Source organism: Cygnus olor, chromosome 2 (assembly GCF_009769625.2).
Source record: "Cygnus olor isolate bCygOlo1 chromosome 2, bCygOlo1.pri.v2, whole genome shotgun sequence".
NCBI classification, from domain to species: domain Eukaryota; kingdom Metazoa; phylum Chordata; class Aves; order Anseriformes; family Anatidae; genus Cygnus; species Cygnus olor.
The window spans coordinates 6,604,545-6,622,290 of NC_049170.1; the positions used below are offsets into that span (position 1 = coordinate 6,604,545).

At 47.4% G+C, this 17,746-nt stretch overlaps 1 protein-coding gene across 2 annotated transcripts in view; it reads right to left on the reverse strand.

Moving 5' to 3' along the window:
• Window positions 1–17,161, reverse strand: part of ACVR2B (activin A receptor type 2B) — a 92,898-nt gene extending 75,737 nt beyond the window's left edge. The window contains exon 1 of one of the 2 annotated variants that reach the window (XM_040548886.1): window positions 16,664–17,161. In XM_040548886.1, coding sequence (XP_040404820.1) covers window positions 16,664–16,715 — 52 coding nt within the window. In that variant the 5' untranslated portion in view covers window positions 16,716–17,161. The remainder of the gene's footprint in view (window positions 1–16,663) is intronic. The other variant, XM_040548885.1, reaches the window with a different exon arrangement.
• Between the last annotated feature and the right edge of the window lie 585 nt (window positions 17,162–17,746).

The window sequence follows — 17,746 nt, forward strand, 5'->3', positions numbered from 1 at the left end:
ACTACAGCCGCATCTGAATTATTTCCAGCTTTGGCCTCGCTGCACTGAATCCATCCTTCGCAGAGCTTGTACGCTAAAATCTGCCAGGACTTCTGTGTAAATGGGTCCCCAGGTGCTCAGCAAAGGGCCATACATGCCACCAGCCTTCCAACCCAAACACCACGTTTTTAACAGGAATTTAACAGAGGGACACACAAACACACCAGAGACGCAGCTATCCAAAGCTTTAAGTCGTGTGATACCAAGATCCGGGGACAGAAGAGGTGCAGAAACAAAAAAGCAAGGGAAGTGCTGAAAGGAAACATCAGCAAGCCTCCTTGTCTCTCTTCCTGCAAATCTTCCGACTACCCCACTCTTTCCTCTCCAAATCTACTAATGTTTGGCATTCCTAAAGGTCCCCTTCCTCTCCTCCCCTGGGAACCAGGCCCTCCACAGCTCCAAAAACAGGATAATTAAACAAAACAAAACAACAAGCTTTGCATGCTATTAAACTCCAGTATTATTGTAAACATACACTTTCTGCCACTTGGCCAGCTTTGGCAACAGAAAGGAATTGATCCTTCCTCCTCTCAGTTTCATATCTGGTAGAGAAATACCAAAAAGCCAGGGAAAAAAGTACTTCCAGGATTTTTTTTTTTTTTTTTTTTTTTTGAAGCACCACTAAAAATAAAAACAAACACATTACTTTCACGAAACTGACCACAACACTTTGAGCCCTTGAGGCCTCAATAAATATTTTTATGATGAAACTGGCAAGAAAAGATAATACTTGAGACATTTATAGGGCTTTTTTTCCCCTCTTTGTAAACATACCACGAAAGTTGAAGCGGAAAAGACAGAATGATTATTTCCCTAATTCTCCAAAGTTAGAACAGAAGAGACAAAAAGAGATGCCTTAACATTTTATTAAGAGGCGACTTCGTTGGGAGACCTCTCTCAGGAGCTCCCATTAACTCATTCTTGCAGCTTCTTTGAAGCAACATCAGCAATAGTAATTTAATTTACAGTCCAGATAAAAGGCATTTCCAAAGATGTGACAGTAAGGAGAGCAGGCTTGGTAGGGCATTGCCAGCTGAATTCAGCGCAGTTACCTGCTGCCTGCTTGTGATTTAACTCCTGACAGCTCATCCTCCACAAAACCCCAAACCACTGCAGAGCATCACATCCCAGATGCCACTGGGGAAAAAGGGGGAGCAACAAATGTGAATGTCCATATACGTGAGTATGCCCTGCAACGTCTTTAAATTGCAGATGAAATGCATTGGATCAAAGCAGGCAATGCCCAGATTTTGCAAAATCTGTATTTTGTATCAGATTTTTGTAATTTGCACGTCAAGGTGGCTGGGGGAGCTACCCTGGGCTGCAGATGCTCCATCCCCGCAGGTTTGGTTTGACCCCTCTCCAGGGCCCTTTGAACGGGAGGAGCAGCAAAAGAAATATGCATAAAGAATTGCAAGCATCCACCCCAAACAGCCACTTGGGAGAAAGATAAATAAAAAGCCTTTATCAGGCATGGGGCTTAAGGACTCCTGACTAATAGCAGGCCGTTTGTCACTCAGGCTCCAAAGAGCGGGCTTGGACAGGGCCTTCCCCTCCACAGAGACAGGACAGGGAGAGCTTCCTCCGTTTCCACTTGGGATCCTCCAGCTGTGAGGAGCAACAAACGTGTGTGATGGCAAGGGAGCAGAGTTCATTGCAAAAGCAGAGAGACTGACATGACCATCGCTGCAGGACAACTTTACTCTTGTGAGGGAGAAGCTGTGAGAAGGCCCCATCCACAGCGTCCATCACCTCCTCTATCACGCAGGAGGACGTGTCTGCTGCCAAAGGTCCTGGAGGGGCGGTGTTTACAGCTGTCACCTCCACTGAACTACCAGGACTGACTTCAGGCTACCCTTCCCTGCAAACAGGAGATAAACATCTGTGGAGATATGTAATCTGTAAAGGAGCCTGGCTTTCCCGGCCCAGCCGCCGCTGACAAGCTCTGCAGCGCTGCCCGTAAAAACACCCTGACACATTCCCTGCACACACACAAATAAAAAAACTACCAGGCTCACCTGCTTTTGTTCTGACAAGTGAGAAAACGTTTACTGAAGTCGGAACAGACAATTTCTTCTGAAGAGAGAGAAAGGTGAAGAGAGCGCACCCAAAAAGAAGCAAGAAAAGCCGACAAGTTGCATGAGAAATGTTAAAAGAAAAAGGTTAGTAAAAGTGAAAAACACAGCCCAAGCCCCTGTATTACTTGCTACTGGTCACATGTCCCATTAGGAGAAACCTCCTGTAAATGCCCCAGCAGCAGCACACAAACCTGGATGGACGCAGGGACAAGGAGGAGGTGACCAACATGAGGTATAAACAAGCCCCGTGTCCTATAACAGGTGCCTGATCCTACAGCCTCCAGGATCTGAAGACCTAAGAACCCCACCTGGCAACTGAACAGAGTAAATCTCCCCTAATTGAGGCTATTTTTCTGCAGAACACAGGGATGACATCTGGGGAAAATTTCAGTGACTATGAAGAGCTCAGGGACATCATCCATATTCCTTCATGGAGACCATGCCCTTCATGGAAAGCCCCAAAAGGACCAGAGCTGCTCACATGAACCCATCCTTCAAGCGGAACCTTAACCTGCAATACTGAAAGAGCTGCTAGCAGCTGGGTTACACCCCAAAAAAGACAAGAACCTCTTTGTTTGAAGAAATCATGCAAGGACAAACTTCACGCATTGCCATGCCCAGCTGACAGCAGCCAACCTGTCTCTGCAGATGTGGCAGCATCAGCTCCTGCCTTTTCTTCCTTTGCACGGTTTCTCACTACCCTGTGAAGAGCTGGATTTTTGTCTGCTACAAACCCATCTCTCGGAGACATTTACAGGAGATGTAAAATGTTACCTTCCATTTAAAGAAAAATACTTTCCAGCCCTCAAGCAACAGGAAAAGAAATATGAAAAGCACAAGAACGCCACCAGCACGCATTCTCACACCTGAAGCCCCAGATAGCAAATAAAAACAAGCCAGTTATATTGGTGGTTGTTTGCTTTCAATTCCCAATATCTAAAGCCAAGTCTGCAGGTTTTACTGAGAGGGAGGGAGAGAACAGGACAACGAACTCATCATTTTTAACACTGACAATAATCTGCTGCTCAGACCTGTTCGTCCGGCGCGGCAGCGGGATGGGAAGGAGCAGTAGTATTTCACGCTCCCAGACCCACAGTCTACATCCATAATCAGCTTTCCAGCACCACCACACGCTTCAGGAGAAGACCCAAGCAGATTTATAGGAGGCTGCTTCTGGATTACAAGTCCCCAAGGAAATTTTCCTCCCAACACCCACAAGTCAGAGGTTGATTTATACCCAACATATAATAGACTCTATTCCTCGGAGACAACTCCTTGTCTTCAACCTCACTACCATTGCTGCAATTGGAGGTTCAGTTTGTTTTAACAGTTGTAGAGTTTATAAATACTGAAAGCAGCACTCAATTTAGGCTGGAGACAGTTAAACTAGCCTACACCAACAGGACGCCAAGTGGTAAAGAACAGTAATGAGATGATGACACATTCATAACCTAAAGCTTTCATTAAAAACTTGCAGCCCAAGAAAGCTCTCCTGTTCTGAGCCGAAATGTTCGCTTCCCGTAATTGCTCAAAGAGCAAATTTTTGCACAAACCCGCGAAACCTGGAGAGAGCTCCTGAAGAGCACATGGATCTGTTTGACAGAAACTGGGGAAGCACCAGCTGGAACGGTTGTAAATGAGGTGGGGTGCAAAATATTTCAGACGCCACCAAATCTTTGGCGTGCATCCACACAGCAAGGAGCCACTGACAGTGGTACCAGCATGAAGTCGGGAGCCCTAGGAAAGCCAATTCAGGAAAAATCAGGATTCCTGAAGAGGAGTTGCTGGATGCCACAAGTCCCTAGACAGAGCTTTCTTCATCCATAAGCACATCACAGTCACTTCTCCAGATTTTGGTGGGTTTAATTATTTTTTAAAGGTAAAATACGTAACACTGGGGTATGAACTAGATAATATTTCAGATAATATTTCAGATAATAATTTCAGATAATATTTCAATTTTCCTTCTAATCCAAACCGTTCTGCAACTCTATGAAACTCTGAACAAAGCCATGGCACACCCACCGACCAACTGCAAAACCAGGAGCTTGACACAGAACCTGAGCTTGAGGTGAAGATACCTACGTGGTAAATTATTACAATGATAACAACCTTAGGTATTTACCTCCCAGCATTTTCCCTGGCCTAACGTATGATGGGAACATTGAGATGATCTAGAGGTTCAAAGCCCTGCCTTTGGGGGTCAGACTACAGACTTCAACTCACCCAAACACCACCAAGGGTGCAGGCATTGCTCCCATAGAGCACGTCCCTGCTTTGGTCCCATCTGTGCGGGTGACAGCAGTGTGTTCACACCCCACTGGTGTGGTACACCCAGAACATTATCTTCAGGATGTCTGAAAGCTAAGCTGGCACTTCCATCGCAGAAGACAGCCCTTTACAGAGATGATCTGATTGTGCTGTTGCTGCTTCTGCAAGTGTTTCTGACACCAGTGAATGTCTCAAGGACACAGGCACTTCCAGAACATCACAAACCCAAATACAGGGGGTAGAGAGGCACCAAGATTTAGTCTCCAAAACCCTGCGAATGAAGCTCTGCCAAAGCACGAGTTTAACTTTTATAGCTGTGCAAAATCAGATCAAACTGTCCAGTAAGTGAGAAAGATCCATTTATCTATCCAACTAGAAAAATATCTGCTGGTTAAAGAAACAGCAGCCAAACAAAGAGATTTTAAGCTCTGGCTATGTTTTACAATGCAGAAGTCAGAGCCTCAAAACTATGTCCCTGGGAGTGCCAACATGTGGCACGAATGAAAACAAGACCCAGAATACAAAAAGGGGGCAACAAAAAAGGGGCAAAAGCACAAAACCTCATTTCCCCCACAGTTCTGCCCTATGACCACATGCCACTGAAACAGAGTTTTGTTTGGGTTTGTTCTTTTTTTTTTTTTCCCCAAAAAAATAAACCCTTTGGCTTGGGCTTAAGGAAAGACAAAATTAACCACTTTTACAATTAACTTTGGTTTCATAAAGTTTTGTGTATTTGTTTTTTCAAACAGCACACACCAAAAGGAACAGCTGTTCCTTCCAGAAGGGCCACCCCCCTAGATCTTCTCAATACAAGAGGAAGAGAAGAGGAGGTCAAACACCTTGGCTCTCAAAACCATGGCCACAGATGGGAACCATCTCCATAAAGAACATCCCAAAAGGGGGAAAAAAAAAAAAAAAAGGCAACCAACCCCATCTTCAGACCCTTCCCCTTTGCAGGATTCTCGGAGAAGAAGAACGGAAAGTCATAACACAAATTCGCATAGAGAAATACATTTAAGAAAGCAAAGCACAAAGATTGATTAGAGTGTTCCGCTGCTTTAATAAAGAGCCTAATGATGTCCAAATTATAGCAAAGCTCAATTGTGTAACCAAGGAGCCAAGATTTCATCCTTGATAAGGACATGGATTTCTGTCTCGCAGGAGAAGCCTGCAGTTCACTAACAAAGATGACCTTTTATATTATACCCTTCAAGGCCACAATTAGCTGGAGAAATACTGTACTAGCTTGGCAACATGAGTTTTTGTACACCGTGCTAATTTTTAGCAGAATCTTGCCAAGACCATTACCATCTCCTAACAAGAAAAAAAAAAAAAAACTACAAATACAAAACCCACTGCTCTCCAGACCCAAATTACTTTCCACAATTCAATGCAATTTTAATTAAGATGATTAAATTACAGCAAAAATGATTAAGATGATATCCCACAGCAAACCACTAAAGGTATAACACCTTAATCCAGAAGAAGCTGGCATGCACATATCCATGATAAAGCATTCACGAAAAGCTAGAATTTTACACATGAACCAATTTTACATCACTCAAACAATACCTTGGGAGATATTTGTCACAAGTTAAAAAACAGTGACATCCATCAACAGAGCACAGTTTTTCTTAGACTACACAGAAAGAAATCTACACAGAAAAATTGAAAAGGCTACAATTACTTTGACAATGTTTCTACAGCTCAAAGGAATTTGGGGGTTGAAATAAATGGTTTCCTTCTCCTTCCCAGGGCTCCCAAAATCAATTTTATATATAATTCTTTTCGTTTTTAAACAGAAGTCAGATCAGAAATACATGTGAAATCAGGTCAGCGCAATCATCGTGTACATGGTACATTTCCACTATTGCCTATTAACTACGAGGGTTAAATGAATGAGGAAAACCTCAGATCCATATTTCACCAGTGGAAATTATTAATAAAAACATAGAGCCGCTCAGCTGCTAACCCCACAACCCAGCCGGGCCTCTTCTCCTTCAGGGCGGGGTAAGTGGCACCGAAGTGGTGAGCAGGGCTCAATGCACAGAGCGATGCACCCCATTGAGACTTCACATCCACAAATCCTTTAGGGCTTACCCACACTATCTGTTAGCCCTCAGAGTGGGTAGCAATGTGGGAGAAGAAAAAGTCCCTAAAAAGTGGAGGGGGAAGAAAAAATCTGCATGTGACACTAAGCAGCCAGACTAGGATGCCATGAATAACCCTGCAGGGTTACCCAACGGCACAAGAGCTCAGGACACAAAAAAGCTGAAGTGTTCTTTAAGGACAAGTGCATTAGTGACACTTGGATCTTTTTATTTATTTATTTATTTTTTAAAGATAACTCTGGCTGCTCAGTTAAGTGCTGGCTTCCTCCCAGTAGTAACTAGCTAGAGCCAGCCCAGGTGAGAGGTTAACTTTGTATTTTTCTTTAATAGACGAAGATAAGTCTAAATGGAGAAAGATAAAATTCCAGCGTAATCCTCCGCCACGGCTGCTATGAAATAACTCTTTTGTTTAATTATTATGAGCTGGATGGGCAAACACTGGATCCCGATGGACAGAGAGCAGCTGTTACTATAACAGAAAGACATTCATCTTCCCTTCCCGGGACCCTGAAACTCGACCAACAATGCCTGTAAAACGACTCTCGCCTCCCTCCGAGTTTTCAACCGCCTTTCATATCCAGGCCTATTTTTAGCCGACTTTATCTCGTCGCACTGCGCTTCAAAGTTTTGCACGTTGGCTCTTTCGAAATCATTTCCATGCACAAAAAGTGTTGGTCGGGCAATAACTGGCCCCGGTTCTCCCACAGGAACGGCGCGTCCCTCGGTCGGGTTTCTTCTTTCATCAGCCACTCACCGGGAAGGAGCCTGCAGACACAGGCACACGGCGAGGTACGCTCGCATCTGACTTTTCTAGCAGGGTAGGAGCAATCTCATTTACCTCTGGGGCTTCCCGTTGCCTTTGAAGGGCTTCTTGTAGCTGTTATTTACAGAATAAGTAGTCAATCCGCACAGGATTGCGTGGGAAAGGAAATTCTATCATCAATCGAAAGAGGTTTCCCGTGTTTGCTTTTAGCAGCACTAACTCCGTCCCATTAGACAACAGCAGAAGCTATCTACGGAAAATTATCTATAGCCATAAAAATTATCTATAAAAGACTTCCCCGACTAGTTCAGGTACAACATAAATGTTAAAATGCCCCCCCAGGAAGGGGTGCACAGGGACAAACTCCCTGCTGATGCCAGCGGGCACAGGGCCAGGCGGATGACGCTACGGTTGGAGGGAAGTGTTTATTTTTATTGCAGGTTTTTTTGCGCCTACCACCTTCCACACAGAGGAAGGAGGAGCTTTGTGCCCCCCAGTTTTGGCCACGAGGGGAACTGAGCTGCCCAGCAACTGCAAGCGTGCCCATCAGAAATGCTCCATCAGGTGCCCACGTGAAGAAGCCTGGCAATCAAGAGCACGCTCCGAGACACTAAAAGGTGATTAAATCTACAGGGAAATTTCATGTTACGGCGAAGCGTGCCAAGCCTGCCCCCTGCTTCATGCTTGCACTTTAAAAAGATGCACCAGGAGCTCAAAAAAGGGACTATGGTTTATCGCAAGGCAATAAAACAACAGTGAGCAGATGAAAACGGTCACCTCCGTGAGCTAATGTTTTGCTAAAGAAAAAAAAAAAATTGTCTTTGGACTATGTAGAAGGAAGCACAGAGGAGGAGGCTGCACGGCAGGGTGCACAGAGTGACAACATCCCCACCCGAGGGCACCCACGCATGTGCACAGCGGTTTGGCTGGAGATGCTCTGGTCCTGTAGTATCCCACCAAACCTACCCACTGCCAGACCCCAACAAGGCAGCACCAAGTATCAGACACAGCATCTGCCCTTCTCCTTCTGGCTGTGCTAAGCTTGACATGAACAGGAATCTCACGGCAGGACATTCCTTAAGGTCTCTATCTCAGCACCGGTGCCTGCTGGCACCACCTCAAGCTCGCTCTGTAGCATCTCACTGCCAAGCGGGTGAGCGCTGGCAGCGCGACCACAGTAAGTATTTTGGAAAATGTGTTGTCCCAGGCACAAGGCTGGGCCTTAGCAGAAGTTTTCCTACCAAAATAAACTGCCTGGTGAGTTGTGAGCGCATGTGAAAGCGATGTCGAGTTCAAACTGGAGTGCACCAGAGCGCTGCCCAATAGCTGCTGGGCTGTAACTGGATACTCCCACCACGAAAACCCAAGGAGAGCTGAACTTCTCAGCCTGCACATCTATAGGAGAATTAGCATTCTGAAGCGATTAGTTACTCTCGGGAACTAAAGCAGGAATACAAAAGCCGGCTGTGTTTCGGTTGTCACATTGGGGAAAGAACCAAGACACCCACGAGCCGCGTGCGCCCGGGTTGTGCTGCCATCTGGGTAGTCCCAAGTGAGCCGGCCAGGACAAAGTTCCCCACAAGGTTACCTCACTGAGCAGCCACGGCGTCACCCTGCTGGCTGCTGAGCCTTCTGCGAGCACACGTGGTAGCATCCCGGTCTCAAACAAGCAGCAAATGCCCAGCGCTCGAGCACAGGAGAGGGCAGCTCACAGCTCTCCTGACACCGGTACCAGTCTCCTTAACAGCTTCACTAAAGGAGTGCTCAGCTTTCTGCCTCAACGTCAACTCTGCGAAGCTTGAACACCCTCGTTTCCATTAAAAAAAAAAAAAAAAAAAAAAGTATCGATGGCAAATAGAGCCCCAGGAGAGCGGCGGAGTTTGCAGGGCTCAGCTGAACTGCAAACAGCACCAGTCAGCGGGAGCGAGCTGGAGACTGCAAAACACAAGCAGAGCACTAAAAGGGCTTAAAAAGCCTGAAATGCCCTCGTTTTATGAAACACTTTTTTAAGAAGTCGCAAAAAGGAGACAGAGCTTGATTGAACACCTCTTCCCTTCCGACCCACGTTCCAATTCCTTCCTCCCCACGAATTCAAACCTGTCTGCAGAGGTAAAATAGGTACATGTAAACTATTCCTAAAAGCCAAATCAAAAAAAAAAAAAAAGTTTCACACGTTATGTGATGCATTTTAAGCAGACAACATTAGAGCAAAGAAGAGTTAGCTGCCCAGATTGACCATTTGATAAATCAGGCACAAATGGAGCTAACTTTATCCCTCTCATCCACTCAAGAGGCTTATAATCTCACACCTTGGAGCCATAAATTAGGAATAAGCATTGCATTAACACTACAGTCACCGCACATAAAAGTTCAACTTTTGCCACCAGTTAGAAAGCCGGTTATATAATGGGAAAAGCTTTAAATAATAATAATAATAGTAGTAGTAAAAAAGAGAGAAAAAAAAAAAGTAAAAAGTCACAACACCTAGGATACTACTGTGCAGTGGCAGCTACTGTGCACTTGTTAAAATGAGAGCCTTTGCTGCTGTGCTGGGGACAATTCGGCACAGGCCTGGGATGTCGGATTGCCCTGACAAGTGCCAGGGACATGCTCTTCCCTCCCAGTGTTGGTTCCTTTCTCTGCTCTTGTAGAGAACTCGACTCTTCCAGCTTTACTGGATTCATGCACTGCCTCTGCTGCTGCGAGCCTCTTCTTCTACTGTTATCAAATGAGGGTGGAAATCAGATGTGAAGAGCAGAGTTCAAAACAAGTCTGTATTTGCACAAGCATCCACTTGGATGGAAAATTAATACAGCTCAGACTGCAAAGCACCGCATCTTTTCATGAACACACTTTATTCTTCTTTAAATAAAGAGCAGGAGCACATGTATGGACATGGCAGTATGAGACGGCGACAGGAAACAACACATTGATACATCTGGTATCATATGTTAACGTAGCACTCTGTCTTTTTTCCAGCAAATTTAATTCTAGGTGGATGAAAAAGGCTTATGTGGTGGTCAGAGCTTGCGCCATGGGCCCACGAGCAACACGCTCGCCAGCATCCAACTCTCAGCACCTCAGGACAGTCATGGAAAAGGGCAGATCCCCCACTGCAAAACAGCAGTAGGTCTCTGCCTTGTTGGGTGTTAAAACAACAAATACAGGTTGGTAAACGTTTGTTGTGTCCCATAAATTGCATGCTGTAGGAATAGGACACAAATATACGCAGAGAGGGGTCGGACTCCTGTGCTCCCCTCAGCTCCTCCACCTCTGAGGCCCACCACTGCAGGCCGAACCCTGTGGCCTCCTCCCCGAGCCTCCCCCAGCCCAGAAACCCAACCTGCCCTGAAACAGCACACCACAACAGGCTGGCCACGGTAGAATTATTCATGACTGCAGGTAACTGGTGCCTTCACAAACAAGCTCAGCCCTTCCACCTTGCTCCTTTTCTGTTCAAACTCCCAAACCTCTGCACGCAAACCCAACCCTGCTCACTGCCAGCCCAACCCAAAAGGAGCGGATTTTCTCCAAGAGCAAATTTTTGGCGGGACCTTGGGTGAACCCTTCCCTGTTGCAGCGATTTCTTACCGTGCTTGTCCCCCAGGGCTCTGTGTCTTTGGGGCAGGGACCCCCTCTCCACACAAGCATCGCCTTGTAAAAGAGGAGCCATTTTTTGCCAAAGCACCTAGACATCAGTAACGCTTTTTTCTTTTTCTTAAGTACCATGATGGACTGATGCCACATGCAATAACATAATCAGAGCGACAAAACTCGAATACTGGCAAAATAAGAGGCACTTGTGTGCTGGAGGGAAGTATATTATTATTTTACAGTGTACACTGACAATTGCTGCTCTTAACTTTTAGTTTGAATTGATACCATGCTGTACTAAAGAAGGAAGATGACAGAGAGAAAAGAACATGAAATTGGTGGAAAAGACCAACAGTTATATTCAAATCTAAGCATAAAATGTGCTGGGTCTGCAGAACGCAGGCAGAGTGTTTCATCTTTAATTTACTTCTCTGCTCCCTTGACTTCAACGGCTCCAAGAAAACTTACGAGGAAGGTTTAGGAAAGCAGGAAAAAAATAGCGATGTGTTTTTCTTTAAAACACCTGAAAGGAACGAACGACTAATGAGACTCAGAATTATTTCAGAACGAAGGACTAATGAAGAAAGGATATTAGACATCAGTTGATCCTCAATGGTTAATGGAGGGGAAAGGCAGGGGAAGGAAGAACTTATACTGGTGCAGGCTGCAGCCACAAACACCTCTCTTAAACACATCCAATTTCACTGATGTGAAAATCTCCACATGAAGGAACAGGCGAAAAAGAGCTTAAGTGGGAACAGGGCGCAGAATGCCAAGTGCTACACTGAATAATTCAGGTCCAGGCAGCGCTATTGGCCAGGCAAGAAAATCACACCCCCCTGCTAGTTTTAAAATCAAAGGCCAAGGAGGGATAAAAGGGAAAGACAACACCTCTTTAAAGCAGAGATTTCACCCCGCGGTTCCCACTTCCCAACTTCCCACCCAGTTCTGGAGCACCCGGGTGCTGCAGGGACGCTGTGCGCGGCCCCGCGCTGCCGCACCGCTTCCTGCAGCTGTCTTTGAGAAGTGTTTCCTCCCTTCCCACCCCGCTCCACCAGCCCCAAAGCGAGGGGAAGCCCACCCCGAAGCAAATACCAACCCTTTGATACCAACCCTTTGCAAGGGACAAATCGCCCTTCAGCGAAGGAAGCTGCCCAGGGAAAACCCATCAGGGCTTTCACTCGGGTCCTGATCAGGGCTGCACTCAACAGGTCATCAGCTCCCTGCCTCCAGCCTTCCCAAATCGCAGCAGGCTCCTCCAGTGCTGGCTGCGGGTGTCCGGCCCCAAGGGGAAGCTGCTCTGCTTCTCCCTGGAGATGGGATTTCCAGCAAACTGCCTCAAGTTGGCCCTGTGCAAGCAGCAGCGGAGGTTATCGGGCGCTTCTGCAACTTTCAGAGCGGGGCTGTGATGTTAAGCTGGAAGTAACGGGCCTGGGTGCACTGGGCAGGTGGTGCTGGATTTTAACAGGCCCGAAAGGTGCAGTGCTACCAGAACCACATACAGTCCTTGCTCTGTCCTAGCGTGGCTCCAGGTGGTCAATAGTTATCAACAATAGAAAATTTTAGAAATCCTAGAACCAGGCCCTGAAACACGACAGCCAAAACCCTTGTCACTACAACACCCAAAAGCCCAATAACTTTGACTTCTTCCCTTTATTTTACTTAATTATTTTCCAGATGCCCTGCCTTTTGAGGAACAAACACCATGAGCACAGAGCACGTAAGGACGCCTTCGCTGGATACCCAGTCTCAAACCACCTCTCTCTCCCACCTCCTCTGCTCTCGATAAACTAGGACAGATGGCCGCTGGTTCCTTTCACACCTGCAGCACTCCTGCAAGGGAACCGACCCCGCAAAAGCGCAGCGGCTCAGTCCCTGGGCTGGTCCACCAGCAGTGGGGCTCCAAAAGCTGCTGCTGCTCCTCCATCCACCCACAGCACTGCATCTTCCCAAGGGCTGGCGAGGCCAGGACACCCCTTGGGGCTGATCTGCAAAGCACCGTGTGAGTGCCAAGGAAGGATGACGGTGGCAGGGAGGGAAGAGAACAAAAGTAAATAAATAAAAAGAAAAAAAAAAATTAAAAAAGAAGTGAAGCTGGCCGGCTTCTTTCTTCTCTACCATCTATTCAGTGGCAGCAGGGGAGGTCTACAACTGTTGCGTCACGCCAAGCACAAAAAAAACCTGACAAGCGTGTTTTAGCTGATGGAGACCAGACTGGACAGGAGGTTGGTGACAGCCCTAACGCGGAGAGCAAGAGCCCGCCGCTTTAATTGGCTGCCTCTCGCTGTCTCATCAAGCGAGCAGGGGTGTCACAGCCCCGATGGGCTGCTCGGAGACACGAGAAATGGCAGAAATTTCGGTGCGTGGATACTTGGGCTGAGCCGGGCTCACATCAGGCTCTCGCCCTGGTCCAGGGATCCCGAATTTGTGACCCTGCCCGAGCAGCAGAAGCATGTGCTGAAGGAACAGTGCAGGAGATGCTCTGAAATGGGGAGGGGGGAAAGGGAGGGGGACTAAACCCAGGCTGCGCAGGACCCAGTTTATAAATAATGCCACTAAAAATAATGCACCGCACCACTCGCGCCTTTACCATGGCATTTTCTTCTCCACGGAACTGTGACAATGGTTATCTCTGTGGTATAATTATCTGGATTTGATGACAGATTAAAAAAATATATATCTCAAACACCTGTTCAAGAGTTTTGTGTTTTTAAAGGCCATTGCCATTAACCTTGGGCCATACACTTCATTGTGTTTAATTAGCAAGCTAATGAAGCCAGTTTTATTCCCTTTCTCAAGCACAAGAGGATAAATACAAGACAGTGAAAGAGCAGACCAGATCCATTTGCAGCACAGTTCATTGCTGCATGGCATTACTTAAACTTGCACCAAAATAAAAGTAATGTAATGGCTCGGAAAAGCGTGCTAGCAATGCATTCTGCAAGACAAATCCTTTTACACCTTCTGTATTTTCTATAGCTCCTAGATTAAAACATGATTTCTGAACATTTGGGCTGCAGAAAATTTGCAAACAAAGGGCTAAAAATGAACATAATGTTTTCCTCAATGAATCCTCAGTATTCCAAAAATTAAGCATAACAGATTTTTTTTTTTGATTTTTTTTAAAGAATAGCAGCCCGTGCTTGCTTTGTTACAGCCAGCCAAGGTAGCGATGAGAAGCATCAACAATGGAGGTCAAGCGATTTTCGAAAAGCCCACCACTTTCGCCCAGTCCTGACATGTACACACACAAAAGACATACTTCAAGCAAAGCCCAGCGCTCTGAAACCCCAGCAACACGCTGCAACTTTGCGTATTCAGGTTTGGTTTCGCTCCCTTTTTTTTTTTTTTTTTGACTGAGCAGCTTAAGGAAAAACTGGACAATAAAGATCACGTTGATAAATGCTCATAAATATCACAAGAAATGCAGAAAAGGCTTTAAAAGAGAGGGAGGGATTTACAGAATTGCTAATGCACTGATTGAATGATCCAAGGGGACCCTTCCAAACAAACAGAGTAATATTCATTTTCTGGGGTTTCTTTATCATATTTTAAGGGGGGGGTGGCAGAATCAGCGTAGGTATGCCCGATCAGATTATCCTTTTTATAACATGATACATTTAAGAAGCTTTCAGGGTTATTTTTTTTTTTTTTAAAGCAACTGTGGGTTTGTTTTTTTTTCCCTCCAAGTTAGATTTCTGCCACTGTACGCACAGCTATAGGAACAGGCTAAAACCAAACCAAAACAAAAAATCAAAAACAAAAACCCACCAAAACAAACAAACAAACCCACCCCAAACAAAAACAATAACAATAACAGAAAAAAAGAAACGACCCGGAAGCCATCTCTTTTATTGAATCACACGAGATAAAAGGATTCCAAGATATATGGAAAGAAAATACATTGACCATAAATCTCCTTTATGCACATAATAGAATTTTCCAGCCAAGAGAGCTGTTGTGCTGATAGCAATGCCGAGCCCTGCGACTGCTGATGGCACCGCACCGCCCGCTGGCTCCCAAATACCTGCCCTCCCAGCACCGAGATGGAAATCCCAGCCCCTCGCCCCCCCCCCTTCCCAACACACGGAAACAAAGCTGCGCACAAGTGTCCCAGCCATCAGATATTAAAAAATAAATAAATAATAATGACAATAAATAAAAAAAAAAAACACGCTGGCTTTGCCCATCATCAAATCCACTCATTATTTTTTTTTGCTTCCCCCCCCACACACCTTTCCTTTCGCTTTTCCCCTCCCACCCCTCCTCCGGTTTTGGGGTGAGTTTACCAAAAAATGGTAATAATTAAGCGATGGCACCGTTTGTCATGCCAGAGGCAGGCGGTGGCAGCGCATATTTAATGGGCACTCGGAACAAAGGAAGCCCGGCTGCAGGAGAGCCCCGGGGCCGGCCCCGCTGGGGGGAGGGGGGGGGGAAGGGGGTAAGGGGGGGGGGGGTAAAGGATGCGGGGACACCCCCCCAGCCCCCCAAAGCACCTTTTTGCGATGCAATGAGAGCGAGGTGTTGGCGCCGAGGGGATCCCCCCGGGTGCAGCATCCCACCCCCTGCCCCTGGGAGCCCCCAGGAGGAAAGGTGCCCCCCCTCCTCGGGTGGGTGCCCCCCTCCCCTTGATGTGTCCCCCACCTTGATGTGCCCCCCCTTTCTGTGTATGGGTGTCCCCCCCCCCCCTCCGGGGGGGGGGGGGGGGGGTTGGAGAGTAACAAGTTACTGCCCAGCGCTGTCTCGGGGCAGGGGGTTATTTGGGGGGGGGGGGGGTCACCAAGGGGGGGGGGGGCAAAAGAGCTGGTGTCCGTACACCGCCATAATAAAGAGTGAGGTAATAATAATAATAATAATAGTAGTAATAGAGGAGGGAAAGAAAGCGGGGGGTAAAGGGACTTCAAATGGAGGGGGGGACACAAGAGGGGTCCCCCCCTTCCCCAGGGATGCTCTCCGCGGTGCCGCGGCCCTTTCGGTAACTTCCCCCCCCCGGCTGCAGCTGAACTTTGGGGTTCAAGCCGGTCCCACAGAAGCGGAAGGACCGAAAGCAATCCCAAAGCTGACCACCCCCGTGCAACAAAAGCCTGCTCCCCCGGGGGGGGCGTGCTCCCCCCTAACCCCCCCCCACACACACACACACTCACACCCCTTTTTCCCAACTTTCTCTCAGCTCCCCGCAGCGCGGAGCGGCCCCATTAAATGCTCGCTCCGTGCAAACAGCCGGCGGCCCTAAGGGGGACCCGTGGGGGTCCCATGGGTGCTGGGGGGGCTCTTCTTTGCCCCCCAAGGCTTACACAACCGCAGCCCTACAGGAGCGGGGCGCACACACGGCACTACCTGAGCAGCTCCGGGGCACCCCAAAGGTCTCCTCCCGGTTGCTCCCAACTTCTTACCCCCCCGGACCCCCCCAGCACCTTCCCACCTCCCCCGCCCCAGGACCAAATACCCTTTTCTTTCTTTTCTTTTTTTTTTTTGTAAAGTTTCCTCGATATCTCGCCGTGTTTACATTGCCATTAATTCCCACAGCCTGCCTGAAAGGGAACAAAAAGCAGCACGGGAAGGCTCGTCCTGTGAGCGGGGGGCAACCAGGAGGAGAGGGGCGAGAAAAAAAAAAAATAAAGGAAAAAAAAAAGGAAAGAAAATGAAATTCGCGACGGGGGGGGGCTGTTCCCCAATGGGTTGGGGTTTTCCCCCAAGTCGGCCGGCCCGGAGGGTGGCTGCAAAGAATTGCACGGCCCATTCAATTCTGCATTTGGAGAGGCGACCGCAAGCCCGAGCGGGAGGTAAACACGCCGAAATGCTCTTACCTGCACAGAAAGTTCCACAAAGCAAGGCGAAAGTCAGCCACGAAGCGATCATAATTCCTTTTCCTTTATTTTTTTTTTTCCTCGTGCGCCCCTCTATCCCCAAGGGGAAAAAAATAAAATAATAATAATAAAAAAAAAAAAAGAGAGAGAGCGAAAGGAGGAGGGAAGCGAGGCTCTGCCCTCTTAAAAAAAAAAAAAAAAAAAAAAAGAGAAAAAAGAAGAGAAAAAAAAATCCCGAAAAATCGGATTTAATTCCTTCGCAGTTGCAAAATGTATCCAGTGGAGAGAAGCAGCCCCGCTCGCAGCGCCCGGCCGCCTCGACCTGCTCCTGCCCGGCCCCGGCGTTTGCTCCGAGCTTTCCAAGAGTTTCTTTCCCTGGGCTTTTGTGCTGGGAGCGCGGCGTGCACCACACACCGACTCCCCCTCCTCCTCCTCCTCCTCCTCCTCCTCCTCCTCCTCCTCCTTCTTCTCCTCCTCCTCCTCCCAACCCAACCCCTCCGGCTCCCCCAGCAGCCCGAGCTCCCCCGCCCGCCTGCGCGCACCCCGCTGCGCTCCGCGCAATGTGCGCGCCGCCGTGCGCCAGGCGCTCAGAACCCCCCCTCCTCGATTTTTTGGGATTTTTCCCCCCCCACACCTTTGTTTTTTTTTGCAAGGCACGCTCGTTCCCAGCGCAGGCAAGAGAAACAGGGGAAGCGGCGGCGAAACTTTGCGAGGTTACGGCCCCTGGAAGCCCGGGAGGGTGCCGAGCTGCAAGGCAAGAGCCCGCGGAACGGGCGCGCAGCGGGCGCGGGAGTTGCCATGTACATGGGGGGGGGCAAAAATAAGATAAAATAAAATAAAAAATAATAAAATAATAAAAAATAAAATTAAAGAATAAAAATTAAAAAATAATAAAAAACAAAGGTTAAAAAAATAAAGATTAAAAAAGCAGAAAAAAAAAATTAAAGCAGGTCTCGGGGGGAGGTTTAAAAAAAAAAAAAAAAAACTGAACCGAGTCCAAATGGCTTCTAAAAAAAAAAAAAAAAAAAAAAAAAAAGGAGAAGGCGAAGCGGAGCCAGCGGGGGAAACCCGGATGTTTGATAC